The sequence below is a fragment of the Salvelinus alpinus genome, chromosome 30, assembly GCF_045679555.1.
Source record: "Salvelinus alpinus chromosome 30, SLU_Salpinus.1, whole genome shotgun sequence".
NCBI classification, from domain to species: Eukaryota; Metazoa; Chordata; class Actinopteri; order Salmoniformes; family Salmonidae; genus Salvelinus; species Salvelinus alpinus.
In genome coordinates this window covers 37,870,716-37,888,121 of record NC_092115.1, presented here as the reverse complement: position 1 = coordinate 37,888,121, position 17,406 = coordinate 37,870,716, and the positions used below count along the sequence as shown (strand labels likewise).

Genomic DNA, 17,406 nt, shown 5'->3' with positions numbered 1-17,406 from the left:
CTAGCTATCATACAGTAGGCGTGTATTAATATAGTTAATATAAGTAGACATGCAATCATAATTGGCTGTAGTGAATATAATGACCACAGGAAAAGGAGGACCAAGCATGCCCCCATTCTCAACCACAAGCTACCGGTGGCTGAAAACACAATTGTAGTGGGACGAATTTCCGGGAAAGGGAATTCCTTCCTCCCTCGCCCTGCAAGTGTAAACGTGCCTGACACGTCATCAGAAGTGTCCACTTAATTTGAGGGCTGATGATGTGTCTGTGTTTGGAATGCAACCTAGACATTCCTGTGGCTGCTGAAGCTCATCGGAGCAGCCAACAGATGACTCCACTGGAAACAATGAGCTGGGAATAGTGAGGTACTTTCCGAAAAAAAGCTTATGAGTGCTTTTCAAACTACTTTTGGATTACAAGCTTAATATAATGTTTATGTCATCATCGCAAATCAACTGCACTATTCTTAAACATTTCCACCAGTAAAATGGCTCTTTGGCTAGCTTTTGCTACAGCCTATATCAATGAGCTTTAGCATTCTAGCTAACAACTGCTGCATTCAAAAGTTATTTTGCAAAGATCACAACCAAATATAATCTTAGCGACTGTTCAAGCAAGAATCAAAACATTATTGTAAGCGCATGAGAACCCCTAAAAGTTATTTAGTTTATAACGCAAATCTATGCTATGTTGAATGGGCGCAGATGGCGACTGCTTTCTTACTGCCGCGCGCATCTGAGTCTTGTACTGTGAAAAGGGTCCCCTGATATCAATCTTGCTCTGAGACATGGATAGAGAGGAAACGTCAAAGTAGAGACAGGTTTTATTTTCACTTCTTCTTCTGTGGATTTCATATGGCGGTTGGCAACCAACTTTAAGGTGCATTACCGGCACCAACTGGACTGGAGTGTGGACCAGAGACAATGAAGGCTCTTCAACTCCTCAAATCTAATGGCAATCGCTCCCTTTATCACATATTTCTGGCACTGAAACAGAACATATTCCACTGTCTCTATCTCCTTCCTGACAATGATCACACCTCCCAGTAGGATGTTTCCCCACCACTTTCAATGCACTATTTAGCCTTGTGACTACACTTTCCTCCCTTCTCTCTTTGGCCTGAGGTCCTCCCTGCCCCCACCTTTCCCTGAATCTTATACACGTGTCTTCCCTTACTCCCCCTGTTCCACAACTCTTGCCACTGTTCTTATTAATCCATTAGCTTCTGCTTTACTAATTGACAATTCCATCTCAACATTAGGAGCCTGATTGGCAATAATATCCACTTCCTCATTCCCCTCTACACCCACATGAGCAGGTACCCAGAGGAACATCACAAATACCCCCCATCTGTTTCACCCCATACAAACACTGCAAAACTTCATACAATACATCATGTCTGCTCTGAGACACATTCATTTAAGCTCATCAGTACTGCACAGGAGTAAGAGCAGATGACTACCCTGTCTGGCCTCACCTCCTCCACCCACTCTGGATAAATTATCCGCTGCTCTTTTTTGTATTTATTTTTACTCTGCTTTTCTATGATTTAAACATAGGTAACAACAAGGTAATCATGAGCGAAAGCTCTGGGCTGATTGATACGCCGTTTGGTAATGGTCTCGTCTTAATGATGCCATCTTATAGATGTAAATTCATTTTCATTTTATGTAAATGCAATGACTATTTCTGATGTACTTGTTAACACATACAGTGTACCTATTATAGTATTGTGAAATGTTTAGCCTAATTGTCATGTACTGGCTTGAACATACAGTTCTAGATTCAAATGTGTTTAGAACCCTCAGAACAGAACATTCGATGACATAGCAGAAAACTGAGAAAAGGCCCAAATTCACACCTCCAAGCATTAAAATACAAGCTTCTATTCTACCACATGAGAAGAATGGAAGTTTTAGACTATTGATATTAAACGATTGACCGTTGAGAGAAATCATATGGGAACACAGTTTGCAGGGTGCATGTTACAAAAATCTGGAAAGAAAAGGTCTGTTGAACGTAGCAGAGTGACATGGCCAGCGTTTTTCCTGATAAAGGTCAAGACATAGGAAGAACTCTGGATCCTATACTGACCCACGCAGACAGTCTGTGTGATCATCATGGACTTGTTTACAGTTGATTCATATACATTCTTGTAGGTGTGAACACCGAGCAAAATAGTACGGGTGTCTCAACTGTTTCCAATCTGTATACATCAGTCTCTTTTTAAGGCTTCGTCAGCCCAACGGTAGCAGAGGCAGTGAACACACACACACAGGCTGCAGACATACACATTCACTCAAGCACGCACACACACATCTTCTCAATGTAGTTGGGATCAGTCCAGTCTGTTGTTGCGGTAGCGGCTGCCCTCGTACTCTCCTTCATTGGACCGGTTCATCCGCTGGCGAATCCTCAGCTGCTTCAGGCGGTTCTTATCCACCTCTCTCTTGGTCAGGATGAACCCTATTATACCTGCAGGGAGACCTATCATCCTATAGAGAGAGGGGAAAGAGAGGGGGGACTTACCAAGGGGGTTATTCACCTGAAATACAATATCAAATTGTCAGCTGTTTCTCTACAACAGAAATCTGAATATAAACCACGTTAGAGAACAGAGGGTCTCTCACCAGGCATAGCCGATCTTCATCATGGGGTTCTTGGCCTTTCTCGTGGGGATGTACGCTGGTCCCTCCTCCTCCTCAGTCTCTTTCATTTGCTCTTTCTGCGTGTCAGTCGTTTTCTGCTGATCGGTGCTTCTCGGCTGTTCTGTTTTGGTGCTGATCAGTGTCGACCTGGTGGTGGTCAGTGGCCGGTAGAGTCGGGTGAGACACCGGGGAGGAATGCACCTCAGAGCCTGTAACTTGACCAGGCACCTTTGTGTCCATAGTGACCGGCCTGGAATCTGACACAAACCTAAAACAGTGAGAGTATTGGCCAGGTTAAATAATTCTAGCCTTCAGCTTCAGCTGCCTCAGGATCTGTGCGTTAGAGATGTAGACGATGAGTATGACACTTAAAAAAAAAAAATTAGACGATGTCTTTTCACCCGTATTGGGTGAACCGTTTAGAAATTACAGCACTTTTTGTACATAGTCCCCCCCACCCCATTTAGGGGACCAAAAGTATTGGGACAAATTAATTTGTGTATTAAAGTAGTAAAAAGTTTAGTATTTGGTCCCATATTCATAGCACGCAATGACTATTCAAAGTGCTGAAGTACAGAGGCAAAACAACATTTGTCACTGTCCCAATAGTTTTGGAGCTCACGGATAGTCTTGTGAGCGTGCATAGAGTCAGTGCAAGGTTGTCTGGGTAACCATTTAATTAACTATTTAGCAGTCTTATAGCGTTTCCCCCCAAGCCGTCTCAGAGCCTGTTGGTTCGAGAGACGATGCTTCTATACTGTTTAACGGACGGTGGCAGAGTGAACAGTCTATGTTTAGGGTGGCTGGAATGTTGGCAATTTTTCGGGCCTTCCTCTGACCCCTCCTGATATAGTGGTCCTGCATGGCAGGGAGCTCGACCCAGTGATGTACAGGGCTGTCCGCACTACCTTCTGTAACAATTTGCGGTGCATTTGCCATACTAAGAGGTGATGGAGCCAGTCAAGATGCTCTCAATGGTGCAGCTGTAGGACCTTTTCAGGATTCGAGGGCCCATGGCAAATCTTTTAAGCCTCCTGCAGGTGAAGAGGCACTGCCGTGCACTGTTAAGTCCTTAGTAATGTGGACGCCAAGGAACTTGAAGCTCTCTACCCGCTCCACTACAGCCCTGTCAATGTGGATAGGGGGCATGCTCTCCCCTCTTTCCTGTAGTCCACAATCGGCTTCCTCATCTTACTGACGTTGAGGGAGAGGTTCTTGTCCTGGCACCACAATGCTAATTCTCTGACCACCTCCCTGTAGGTTGCCTCAACTCCATGGTGATCAGGCCTACCTACCACTGTCGCGACGTCAACAAACTTGATGATGGTGTTGGAATTGTGCGTGGCCACGCAGTCGTGGGTGAACAGGATTACAGGAGGGGACTAAGCACAAACCCCAGAGGGGCCCCCGTGTCGAGGGTCAGCGTGGCGGAGGTGTTGTTGCCTACCCTCACCACCTGGGGCCAGCCCGTCAGGAAGTCAGGATCTAGTTGCAGAGGGAGGTGTTCAGTCCCATGGTCCCCAACTTGGTGATGAGCTTTGAGGGGAGTATGGTGGTGAATGCTGAGCTGTAGTCTATGAACTGCATTCTCACATAGTTATTTCCCCTCTTATCCAGGTGGGAGAGGGCAGTGTGAAATGCAATTGTTAATTAATTACAGGGTGATAGTCATTTAGGCAGGGTACCTTGGAGTTCTTGGGAACAGTGACAATGGTGGTCAGCTTGAAACATCATGGGATTACAGACTGGAACAAGGAGAGATTGAAAATGTCAGTGAAGACACTTGCCAGCTGGTCTGCGCTTGCTTTGAGAACGCGCCCTGGTATTTCGTCTGGCCCGGCAGCCTCGCGAGTGTTAAACTGTTAAATAGTTTTACTCACATCAGTCACGGAGAGGGAGATCACGCAGTCATCCGGAACAACAGGGGCTTTCACACAAGACTCAGTGTTGTATTCCTCGAAGCGAGCATAACAAGTATTTAGCTCATTTGGGAGTTCTGCATCACTGGGCATCTGACGGTTGGGTTTCCCCTTGTAATCCGTTATCGTCTGCAAGCCCTGCCACATACGATAAGTGTCGGAGCCGGTGTAATAGGATTCCAACTTCCTCCTATATTGTCCTTTTGCATGTTTGATGTCTCGTCGGAGGTCGTAACGGGCTTTCTTGTATGTGTCCGTGTCCTGTTCCTTGTAAGCGGTAGCTCTAGCCTTTAGCCAAGCGGGGATATTGCCTGTAATCCATGGTTTTTGGTTTGGATACGTTCGTATAGTGACTGTGGGGATGACGTGGTCTATGCACTTATTGATGTAGCCTGTGACTGATGTGGTAAACCCCTCAATGCTATCGGGTGAACCCGGAACATTTCCCAGTCTGTACTAGCAAAACAGTCTTGTATCCTCGCGTCTGCTTCATCTCGATCCCAGGCTGTGTAACAACCGGCTGTGACCGGGAGTCCCATAGGGCGGCACACAATTGGCCTAGCGTCTTCCAGGTTAGGGGAGGGTTTGGCCGGGGGGCTTTACTTGGCTCATCGCGCTCTAGCAACTCCGTGTGGCAGGCTGGGCACCTGCAGGCTGACTTCGGTCGTCAGTTGAACAGTGTTTCCTACGACACATTGGTGCGGCTGGCTACCGGGTTAAGCGGACGGGTGTTAAGAAGCGTGGTTTGGCAGGTCATGTATCGGAGGACGCATGACTCGACCTTCGATTAAAATAAATAAAAGCAGGATAATAGAGTCGTGATCAAATTTGCCGAAGGGAGGACCTTGTATGCATTTCTGTGGGTAGAATAAAAGTGTTCTACAGTTTTAGCTCCCCTCGTGGCGCAGGAGCCGTGTTGGTAAAAGTGATGTAGAAAGGTTTTAAGTTCTCCCCACGTTAATGTCTCCACCTGCAAGAAATGCTGCCTCTGGGTGAGCGGTTTCTTGTTTGTTTATGACCCCATGCAGTTCGTTAAGTGCCAAAGTGGTGTTGGCTTGCGGAGGGATGTAGACAGCCATGATAATTACAGATGAGAACTCTCTTGGTAGATAAAAACCTGCTGCTTACCATGTGGTATGCTATATCAGGTGAGTGAAAGCTCGACATTTCTTTCACAATGGAAACAGAGCACAAGTTGTTGTTTATGAAGAGGCACACCCCTCCCCCCCTTGGACTTGCCCGAGGCCGCCTTCGTCCAATTGTGCCACTGCATGGAGAAACCACTGAGTTCAACATACATACTACTGCACTGTTGGAGCTAGGAACACAAGCATTTCGCTACACTCGCAATAACATCTGGTAAATATGTGTATGTGACCAATAAAATTGGATTTGATGTGACAGAGTCATCCAGCCACATCTCTGCGAGGCATATAATATTGCAGCTTTTCAAGTCTCTGATGGATGAGCTTCGTTCGAGAGTCTCCTATCTTATTCTCGAGTGACTAGACATTTGCCAATAGAACATAGGGAAGTGCCGGTCGATATTCTCTTCCGTCTCAGTTTTAGAAGGATGCCGGCTCGTCTGCTGCATCTACGCCTGCAGCGTTTTGGTAGCCCATGAAACAATGGAATGAACAAGGGAACAGCTGAGTCGGAATTGAAGTCGAAATCGAGGTTGGTAACTGTCAATTCTTTGTGGGTCTGTGTAATCCGAGGGAAATATGCATCTCTAATATGGTCATACATTTGGCAGGAGGTTAGGAAGTGCAGCTCAGTTTCCACCAAATTTTGTGGGCAGTGGGCACATATGCCTGTCTTCTCTCTCGGTCTGCCTACGGTGAACTCTCAATAGCAAAGCTAAGCTCACTGAGTCCATACATAGTCAAAGCCTTCCTTCATTTTGGGTCAGTCACAGTGGTCAGGTATTCTGCCACTGTGTACTCTCTGTTTAGGGCCAAATAGCATTCCAGTTGGCTTTGCTTTTTTAGTTAGCTCTTTCCAATGTGTCAAGTAATTATCTTTTTGTTTTCTCATGATTTGGTTGGGTCTAATGGTGTTGCTGTCCTGGGGCTCTGTAGGGTCTGCTTGTGAACAGAGCCACAGGACCAGCTTGCTGATGTTTGGTGCTTGCACACAGGATGTTTTTGCAGAATTCTGCATGCAGAGTCTCAATTTGGTGTTTGTCCCATTTTGTGAATTCTTGGTTGGTGAGAGGACCCCAGACCCATATAATTAGGAATTTGAATACCAGAAAGGACATTAACCTTCTTATGATGGTCAAAAGGTCAGCCATGATTTGTCAGTGCTGTGATAAGATATTATCTGCACTGTATGTGTATTAACTAGCTAGCCAGTTTGAGGAATGATTCCATTATATATTTTTTTCAAATTAACTGCCAATATGCCAACATTCCATTCCAGCAATGCAGTCAATCCACAGCCATACACTGGCTGAAATCAGTTGATAATAGGACTTAGACAAGTTGTACATGCAACAAGTACTGATATTGTATCATATAATAGCACGCACAGCTTTCCAAGAAAATACAATCTGAGACGTTTATGGTCTGTTTACATATACAGCATTTTAAATGCTATTTATACATAAAATTGGCATAAAACCCATGTAAACTGTATTTATAATTATATGACAATATTTAAGACTGGTTTTGATTTTCTCCCTGACCAAGATAGCTACCATTTTGGCCCCATTACAGAAATGTTAAGGTTTATGATATCCCCTCTAGTAATTGTATAGGCTCTCTGTCCAGACCTCAGAGGGCAATCGGTTCTATAACTGACTGAAGTATTTTTTGCCACATCCTAATTGGGATGTCGAATTTAATGTTCATTTTTGACGGCGTAGAAGGCCCTTCTTGCCTTGTCACTCAAATCGTTCAAAGCTTTGTGGAAGTTACCCGTGGTGTTGATGTTTTCATCTGACCTGTTTTCAAACCACCAGACAAGGAGAGGAACAGTTTTGCCCCTAAAAACTGCTGACACCCTCTGTTTATGAGTTATGTCGAAATAAATGTGGTTTTAAGCTGTTCAGAGTAAACATACCTTTAAACATCCCTGTCCTCGCAAGCTTCCTACAGGGCGCCGCCATCTTGTTATGTAAAAGTGGAGTCGGCTTGGGCATGCGCAAAGCGTCATTCATGCTTTCTACGGCCCTCTGCTGCCACCTAGCGGACGATTCACCGATAGATTTGCCAGCCAGTGTTATTTGGATAATTATATTTATCAGAAGATGCGTTACATGATTATCTTTGGCTACATTCATTCTTTACAATCATCATATCAACTCCAACTAGGTATAAATGTGACCCCCTCCACCCAAGGTTAATAACTGAATTATCTTTGCTAAATTTACTGTAGGGGTCTCAAGCTCATTTAGAACTGGGATTCGGTCTTCAAAGAGCTCCAGAGGGCCATACTGAAAATGTGTAATATTTACTCGCTGTAAAAATGTGCTAAAAATAGTCCTCTATTCATCCGTTTGGGAATTTTCAATTCCCCCCGACTGTCTTTCTTTCATTTCGGTGATTATCAGTGAGCTGGACAGTCAAGAAACTGCATGAATGTAGGCCCATTATAATTTCTAGTTTCGTTTTGGTTTTAGTCATTTTGAAGCATATTGCATTACTGTTCCCCGAAACATCACTGGCGACAAGGAGGGCATAAACAATAGCAAACATTTGATTATTCTTCTTTGTTTTTTGGGGAAGCATTTTTCCACAACAGTTATTTCATTAAAAAAAAAACATGCATCAAAGGGTAGACTTTAACTTCTGTGTATTCTTTTATACATACATTTAACATGGGAGGTAAAACCATGCTAGTCAGGATTAACATAATGTTAACTGAGGAGACCCACAAACAGCCATATGCCAGTAAATGCTCTGGAGAAATCAGAGCAACATATTTATTAACATATTATTCACCTGGCCACAAGAATACAAATAAAAGGCTTAAAACAGGGTAAAGTCGTTTAAAAACTCTATAAAGCAGCAATAAAATGACAAATGTTATAAATAAACATGACAAATGTTGAGAATGTAATTACACTAACCAACATTCAACAAAAACTTGAATTGGAGTCCAACGTAAAAGCCACAGAAAGAGGCGATTGAGGAGGGGGAAAGTGCTAGGGAGGGAGTTGGAGGGGATGAGTCTAGTCCTCCAGAGTGTAGTTGGGGTTGACGACCAGAACTTCTTCCTGTGCCTCCGTCTCTGACCCTTTCAGCCCTCCCTGAGACAGCGCTATCAGGATATGATTCTACAGATGGAGAGGGAAGAAAAACAGTAATAGTAAAGATGTCTGTTGGACATTAAGGTTTCTAAAGGTGTTATTACTCCGACTCAACGCTGCAATGGGTGTGTTTGTGTGTTCTTACGTAGTGCACTAGTCTGTGCAGGACTTTCTCTATCAGTCCCTTCTTGTTGACTAGCTCCTCTTCTGAGTCGATCTCTGACTCCATCTCCTTCAGATACCAGTTGATTACTGCACTCTTCTTCAACTCCTCTTCCTCCTCGGCTGCGCACACAGGTAAACAGTTAACCGCTGCATAACACACTGTCCACATGTAGAATGTGTGCGTTTTGTCTGTCTTACCAACATAGATAGGGCTCTAACTCCTCTAGCCCCACAATGAAATAGGGTGCAGGCCAGGCAGCAGGCTGTTAGCCAACCTGCCAGCTTAGTGGAGTCTGCCAATAGCACAGTCAGTGTAGTCAGCTCAGCCATACCCATTGAGACTGTGTCTGTGCCTCGACCTAGGTTGGGCAAAACTAAACATGGCGGTGTTCGCCTTAGCAATCTTATTAGGATAAAGACCTCCTCCATTCCTGCCATTATTGAAAGAGATCGTGATACCTCACATCTCAAAATAGGGTTACTTAATGTTAGATCCCTCACTTCAAAGGCAGTCATAGTCAATGAACTAATCACTGATCATAATCTTGATGTGATTGGCCTGACTGAAACATGGCTTAAGCCTGATGAATTTACTGTGTTAAATGAGGCCTCAACTCCTGGTTACACTAGTGACCATATCCCCCGTGCATCCCGCAAAGGCGGAGGTGTTGCTAACATTTACGATAGCAAATTTCAATTTACCAAAAAAAAAATGGTGTTTTCGTCTTTTGAGCTTCTAGTCATGAGATCTATGCAGCCTACTCATTCACTTTTTATAGCTACTGTTTACAGGCCTCCTGGGCCATATACAGCATTCCTCTCTGAGTTTCCTGAATTCCTATCAGACCTTGTAGTCATAGCAGATCATATTCTAATTTTTGGTGATTTTAATATTCACATGGAGAAGTCCACAGACCCACTCCAAAAGTCTTTCGGAGCCATCATCGACTCAGTGGGTTTTGTCCAACATGTCTCTGGACCTACTCACTGCCACAGTCATACTCTGGACCTAGTTTTGTCCCATGGAATAAATGTTGTAGATCTTAATGTTTTTCCACATAATCCTGGACTAGCGGACCACCATTTTATTACGTTTGCAATCGCAACAAATAATCTGCTCAGACCCCAACCAAGGAGCATCAAAAGTCGTGCTATAAATTCTCAGACAACACAAAAATTCCTTGATGCCCTTCCAGACTCCTTCTGCCTACCCAAGGACGTCAGAGGACAAAAATCAGTTAACCACCTAACTGAGGAACTCAATTTAACCTTGCGCAATACCCTAGATGCAGTTGCACCCCTAAAAACGAAAAACATTTGTCATAAGAAACTAGCTCCCTGGTATACAGAAAATACCCGAGCTTTGAAGCAAGCTTCCAGGAAATTGGAACGGAAATGGCGCCACACCAAACTGGAAGTCTTCCGACTAGCTTGGAAAGACAGTACCGTGCAGTACCGAAGAGCCCTCACTGCTGCTCGATCATCCTACTTTTCCAACTTAATCGAGGAAAATAAGAACAATCCAAAATTTATTTTTGATACTGTTGCGAAACTAACTAAAAAGCAGCATTCCCCAAGAGAGGATGGCTTTCACTTCAGCAGTAATAAATTCATGAACTTCTTTGAGGAAAAGATCATGACCATTAGAAAGCAAATTACGGACTCCTCTTTGAATCTGCGTATTCCTCCAGGGCTTAGCTGTCCTGGATCTGCACAGCTCTGCGAGGGCCTGGGATCGGGAGAGACACTTAAGTGTTTTAGTACTATATCTCTTGACACAATGATGAAAATAATCATGGCCTCTAAACCTTCAAGCTGCATACTGGATCCTATTCCTACTAAACTGCTGAAGGAGCTGCTTCCTGTGCTTGGCCCTCCTATGTTGAACATAATAAACAGCTCTCTATCCACCGGATGTGTACCAAACTCACTAAAAGTGGCAGTGATAAAGCCTCTCTTGAAAAAGCCAAACCTTGACCCGGAAAATATAAAAAACTATCGGCCTATATCGAATCTTCCATTCCTCTCAAAAATTTTAGAAAAAGCTGTTGCGCAGCAACTCACTGCCTTTCTGAAGACAAACAATGTATACGAAATGCTTCAGTCTGGTTTTAGACCCCATCATAGCACTGAGACTGCACTTGTGAAGGTGGTAAATGACCTTTTAATGGCGTCAGACCGAGGCTCTGCATCTGTCCTCGTGCTACTAGACCTTAGTGCTGCCTTTGACACCATCGATCACCACATTCTTTTGGAGACACTGGAAACCCAAATTGGTCTACACGGACAAGTTCTGGCCTGGTTTAGATCTTACCTGTCGGAAAGATATCAGTTTGTCTCTGTGAATGGTCTGTCCTCTGACAAATCAACTGTACATTTCGGTGTTCCTCAAGGTTCCGTTTTAGGACCACTATTGTTTTCACTATATATTTTACCTCTTGGGGATGTTATTCGAAAACATAATGTTAACTTTCACTGCTATGCGGATGACACACAGCTGTACATTTCAATGAAACATGGTGAAGCCCCAAAATTGCCCTCGCTAGAAGCCTGTGTTTCAGACATAAGGAAGTGGATGGCTGAAAACTTTCTACTTTTAAACTCGGACAAAACAGAGATGCTTGTTCTAGGTCCCAAGAAACAAAGAGATCTTCTGTTAAATCTGACAATTCATCTTGATGGTTGTAAAGTCGTCTCAAATAAAACTGTGAAGGACCTCGGCGTTACTCTTGACACTGATCTCTCTTTTGACGAACATATCAAGACTGTTTCAAGGACAGCTTTTTTCCATCTACGTAACATTGCAAAAATCAGAAATTTTCTGTCCAAAAATGATGCAGAAAAATTAATCCATGCATTTGTTACTTCTAGGTTAGACTACTGCAATGCTCTACTTTCCGGCTACCCGGATAAAGCACTAAATAAACTTCAGTTAGTGCTAAATACGGCTGCTAGAATCCTGACTAGAACCAAGAAATTTGATCATATTACTCCAGTGCTAGCTTCCCTACACTGGCTTCCTGTTAAGGCAAGGGCTGATTTCAAGGTTTTACTGTTAACCTATAAAGCGTTACATGGGCTTGCTCCTACCTATCTTTCCGAGTTGGTCCTGCCGTACATACCAATACGTACGCTACGGTCACAAGACGCAGGCCTCCTAATTGTCCCTAGAATTTCTAAGCAAACAGCGGGAGGCAGGGCTTTCTCCTATAGATCTCCATTTTTATGGAACAGTCTGCCTACCCATGTGAGAGACGCAGATTCGGTCTCAACCTTTAAGTCTTTACTGAAGACTTATCTCTTCAGTAGGTCATATGATTGAGTGTAGTCTGGCCCAGGAGTGTGAAGGTGAATGGAAAGGCTCTGGAGCAACGAACCGCCCTTGCTGTCTCTGCCAGGCCGGTTCCCCTCTCTCCACTGGGATTCTCTGCCTCTAACCCTATTACAGGGGCTGAGTCACTGGCTTGCTGGTGCTCTTTCATGCCGTCCCTAGGAGGGGTGCGTCACTTGAGTGGGTTGAGTTACTGACGTGATCTTCCTGTCTGGGTTGGCAGGAAGATCTTCCTGTCTGGGTTGGCAGCCCCCCCTTGGTTTGTGCTGTGGTGGAGACCTTTGTGGGCTATACTCGGCCTTGTCTCAGGATTGTAAGTTGGTGGTTGAGGATTTCCCTCTAGTGGTGCGGGGGCTGTGCTTTGGCAAAGTGGGTGGGGTTATATCCTTCCTGTTTGGCCCTGTCCGGGCGTTTCTTCGGATGGGGCCACAGTGTCTCCTGACCGCTCCTGTCTCAGCCTCCAGTATTTATGCTGCAGTAGTTTATGTGTCGGGGGGCTAGGGTCAGTTGGTTACCTGGAGTACTTCTCCTGTCTTATCCAGTGTCCTGTGTGAATTTAAGTATGCTCTCTCTAATTCTCTCGTTCTCTCTTTCTCTCTGAGAACCTGAGCCCTAGGACCATACGTCAGGACTACCGGGCATGATGACACCTTGCTGTCCCCAGTCCGCCTGGCCTTGCTGCTATTCCAGTTTCAACTGTTCTGCCTGCGGTTACGGAACCCCTACCTGTCCCAGACCTGCTGTTTTCAACTCTTAATGATCGGCTATGAAAAGCCAACTGAGATTTATTCCTGATTATTATTTGACCATGCTTGTCATTTATGAACATTTTGAAAATCTTGGCTCTCTCTAATTTTCTCCTTCTCTCTTTCTTTCTCTCGGAGGACCTGAGCCCTAGGACCATACGTCGGGACTACCGGCCGTGGTGACTCCTTGCTGTCCCCAGTCCGCCTGGCCTTGCTGCTATTCCAGTTTCAACTGTTCTGCCTGCGGTTATGGAACCCCTACCTGTCCCAGACCTGCTGTTTTCAACTCTTAATGATCGGCTATGAAAAGCCAACTGAGATTTATTCCTGATTATTATTTGACCATGCTTGTCATTTATGAACATTTTGAAAATCTTGGCTCTCTCTAATTTTCTCCTTCTCTCTTTCTTTCTCTCGGAGGACCTGGGCCCTAGGACCATGCGTCGGGACTGCCGCCCGTGGTGACTCCTTGCTGTCCCCAGTCCGCCTGGCCTTGCTGCTATTAATGTTTCAGCTGTTCTGCCTGCGGTTATGGAACCGCCACCTGTCCCAGACCTGTTGTTTTTCAACTCTTGATGATCGGCTATGAAAAGCCAACTGAAAATTATTCATGATTATTATTTGACCATGCTTGTCACTTATGAACTTTTTTGAACATCTTGGCATAGTTCTGTTATAATCTCCACCCGGCACAGCCAGAAGAGGACTGGCCACCCCTCATAGCCTGGTTCCTCTCTAGGTTTCTTCCTAGGTTTTGGCCTTTCTAGGGAGTTTTTCCTAGCCACCGTGCTTCTACACCTGCATTACTAGCTGTTTGGGGTTTTAGGCTGGGTGTCTGTACAGCACTTCGAGATATTAGCTGATGTACGAAGGGCTATATAAAATAAAATTGATTGATTGATTGATTACCCTCTTCGGCCCTGCGGAGATGCAGCACCAGCAGGTTGGAGATGCGGCGGTACTCTGGGAAGGTCAGACGCAGCGGCCGCTGTCAGAGTGGCCGCTCACAACGTCGGTGTGTCCGTTAACTCCGTTGGTGCCGCCGTTAGTTCCGAGAGCAGTTGTGAGAGCATTGTGCGTCTAAGTTCTTGGTGCGTTGGGTATAGGTTGCGTGACCTCTAACCTCGTCGCAGCAGTGCATGCGGGCCATGCCCTCAGAGAGGCGGATCATGCTCTCCAGCTGCCGCACCGTGATTCGCCAGGCCGACTTGGCCACGCCCCCAGCGCTGACGCAGCCGTTTGTAGTGCTCCACGATGACGGACTCACCAGAGATCTACGCACAAACACAAATTCAGCCACATCAGTACTACTCCATTGGAATTGGGCATAAGCCCCATCACAGCACAGAAACGCAGACATTGGATATGTTTGCGTGCATTCAATAGTACGATTTATTGTGAATACTCAGATTTAATATAATACTTCAATTAGAACAGTTACATGGACGCATCTGAAATCAGGCTACATTTTGCGAACTCACTTCACTGGTGCGAATGAGAAACTCTAGCACACTCGCAGGTCCAATACACTGCTGGACCTCCTATTAAGGTGTTTACATGTCTTAATATTGCGAAAGATTGCTTAAAAATCGAGGTGTTTTTAAATCGATTTTAAAGGGAAAATGCACTCAAAAACAGTATTTTGTTTTTCTTTTCATTAGTCCAATGTTGATACAGTCCCAAAATTGGTGTCAGCAGTCATGTTTTCAAGATATTGGACTTTCAAGAAGCAAAGTGTCACCGGCCACATCATGATGATGATGCAAAATGGATCATATGATAATCAGAGTAAGGTGTTTACATGACTAATGCCATAAATCAGCTTAATATCTAGTTATTAGTGCATGTAAATATACTCAGTGTGAAAATCCTTAACACACACACACACACATACACCCACACACACCCACAGCACTTACCTTGGGTTTGAACTGTCGGGCGAAGACCAGGTATCTTCTGATCTCATCCAGAGAGTAGAGTCTGTCTACTGAGTTCTCAATGCGAGAGTGCAGATCCACAATACGCCTGGCTATGGCATAGTCTGTTACCTACACACACATTTCCATTAGTAATTATACACACACCATTCTTCACATACACACACAAATGTTCTCTCTTACACACACACACACACACACACACAGAACACACCTCATTGCAGTCGTCCACCAGGATGAAGAAGAGGTCGAAGCGGCTGATGATGGGAGTGGACAGGTTGACGTTCTGTTTGACTCTTGCTGCGGTCGTAGCGACCACCGACCGGGTTAGCAGCCGCCAGGATGGACGTACGGGCATTCAGTGGCCTGGAGGACAAGGAGGGAGGTCAGAGGGAGAGAGTGTGTGTGTACCTTGACTCCAGCTTTAGTGATGGTGTGTGTGTGTGTGTGTGTGTACCTTGACTCCAGCTTTAGTGATGGTGTGTGTGTGTGTGTGTGAGTACCTTGACTCCAGCTTTAGTGATGGTGTGTGTGTGAGTGTGTGTGTGTGTGTACCTTGACTCCAGCTTTAGTGATGGTGTGTGTGTGTGTGTGTGAGTACCTTGACTCCAGCTTTAGTGATGGTGTGTGTGTGAGTACCTTGACTCCAGCTTTAGTGATGGAGATGGTCTGTTGCTCCATGGCGTCATGGATGGCCACTTGGTCTCTGGTCTCCATCTTGTCAAACTCATCGATACAACACACACCCTGTGGACAAAGAGCAGCACATCCCACTTTAAGCACAAAACAGACAGAAATGCAAACACACACACACGCAACATCCTCAGCTCACACACACACTCACGTTGTCAGCGAGCATGATAGCTCCGGCCTCGATGACGAACTCGTGTGACTCCTCGTCTCGAACCACGGCTGCTGTTAAACCCTCTCATGAGGACCGCCACAGGAAAGGAAGACCCAGAGTTACCTCTGCTGCAGAGGATAAGTTCATTAAAGTTACCAGCTTCAGAAATCAGCAAATACCTGCACCTCAGATTGCAGGCCAAATAAATGTTTCACAGAGTTCAAGTAACAGACAAGTCTCAAAATCAACTGTTCAGAGCAGACTGTATGAATCAGGCCTTTATGTTTGAATTGCGGCAAAGAAACCACTACTAAAAGGACACCAGTAAGAAGAAGAGACTTGCTTGGGCCTGTTGGAAAATAATTCCAGGTGTCTAGCTCATGAAGCTGGTTGAGAGAATGCTATTATCTAGCTAGCTATAAATCTACCAGTCAGCTAACGTTAGGTATCAAGAAGAACAATAACATAATAATAATAATCTCTGCCAACTCGTCTTTCACCATCTGTCCCGCATTCTCCTGAGTCGTCTGTGCAAGATCCATCTTTTCACTGGATTAATACTGAAATATAAAATTGTTTCTAAAATCTCCTCCGTCTTCCCTTGACGAACCGTACCATGCACGCTGGAGAAGAGAAAGTGCACTTTTCGCGCGATAACAAGGACCATGTGACGTTTGGGGAGACACAGTTGACCAATCCAATCGTTGTATCTTGACACCGTGTAAAAGACTGAAAGATTCTAGCCAATCAAATGTGGTATGCAAATATGAACAACCCATTTTCTCCTTGAAGGAGCAACATTGTGTAAAACCAAAGCGCTTACAGGTAATAGCTACTTCCATAGTGATGGTGGGGTACAGTTCTACGGTTTCGCCACTAGAGGTAGCTGTTGAACTGATAGAGCAGGTTCTCAAATGCAGCATTATTATATTGCGTGTTGGTTTTGTAAAAACTTGTTATGGGTTTAAGATGACACAGTGATGCCATCTGTTGGTAAATGTTAATTACTGAAACTGGTGTGCTTGGGATACCCGGATGTATTGCAATATACTGAAAAAGACTGGTTACTCGAATCAATGCCTCTGTCTCGTCATTTAACATCCAAACAAAACTGTCTGGTTTCATGGTCTTCCACAGGGGAAGGACAAGGACCATAGCCTGTCAGTCCTCCCTGGCAAAGTGCCTTTCTCTCTCATCTCTCCTCCAGAGTACACAGTAGTTAACTCTTATCTGACAGGTGAGAGCAACATGGAGATCGCTTATCACCTGCCATCAGGGTTGGTAGGTTACTTTCCGTTAAAGTTACTAGTTACCTGTCCAAAATTGTAATCAGTAACAACTTTTGGATTACCCAAACTCAGTAATGTAATCTGATTACATTCAGTTACTTTTAGATTACTTTCCCCTTAAGAGGCATTAGAAGAAGACCAAAACGTATGTTACCAATCGAACCACATCTATTGCAGGATAAATCAATGATAAAGTTTACATATCTGGCCATATATGGATGTTAAATTTTACTTTATGAGTTGGTTATGTAGGCTTCATCTTACCCATCGC

General features: G+C 44.7%; 1 protein-coding gene and 1 pseudogene across 1 annotated transcript; both read right to left on the bottom strand.

Annotated features, from left to right (window-relative positions):
* Positions 1–806: 806 nt before the first annotated feature.
* Positions 807–7,751, bottom strand: LOC139559767 (uncharacterized). Its single transcript, XM_071376106.1, has 3 exons — positions 7,635–7,751; positions 2,632–2,917; positions 807–2,496 (listed from the first exon to the last, which is right to left on the bottom strand). Exons 1-3 carry the CDS (start codon positions 7,729–7,731, stop codon positions 2,340–2,342), a joined length of 540 nt encoding a protein of 179 aa, XP_071232207.1. The 5' UTR covers positions 7,732–7,751; the 3' UTR covers positions 807–2,339.
* A 598-nt stretch (positions 7,752–8,349) lies between these two features.
* LOC139559765 (DNA replication licensing factor MCM6-like) lies at positions 8,350–16,760 on the bottom strand (annotated as a pseudogene).
* Between the last annotated feature and the right edge of the window lie 646 nt (positions 16,761–17,406).

What these genes read in the sequence shown, in the direction of transcription:
- LOC139559767 (XM_071376106.1), bottom strand. Translation starts at nt 7,731, where the DNA reads ATGAATGACGCTTTGCGCATGCCCAAGCCGACTCCACTTTTACATAAC. An exon ending in GAGGACAGGGATGTTTAAAG is followed by an intron (nt 2,918 to 7,634) that starts GTATGTTTACTC and finishes TCACTGTTTTAG; the next exon opens with GTTTGTGTCAGATTCCAGGC. An exon ending in ATGAAGATCGGCTATGCCTG is followed by an intron (nt 2,497 to 2,631) that starts GTGAGAGACCCT and finishes CTCTCTCTATAG; the next exon opens with GATGATAGGTCTCCCTGCAG.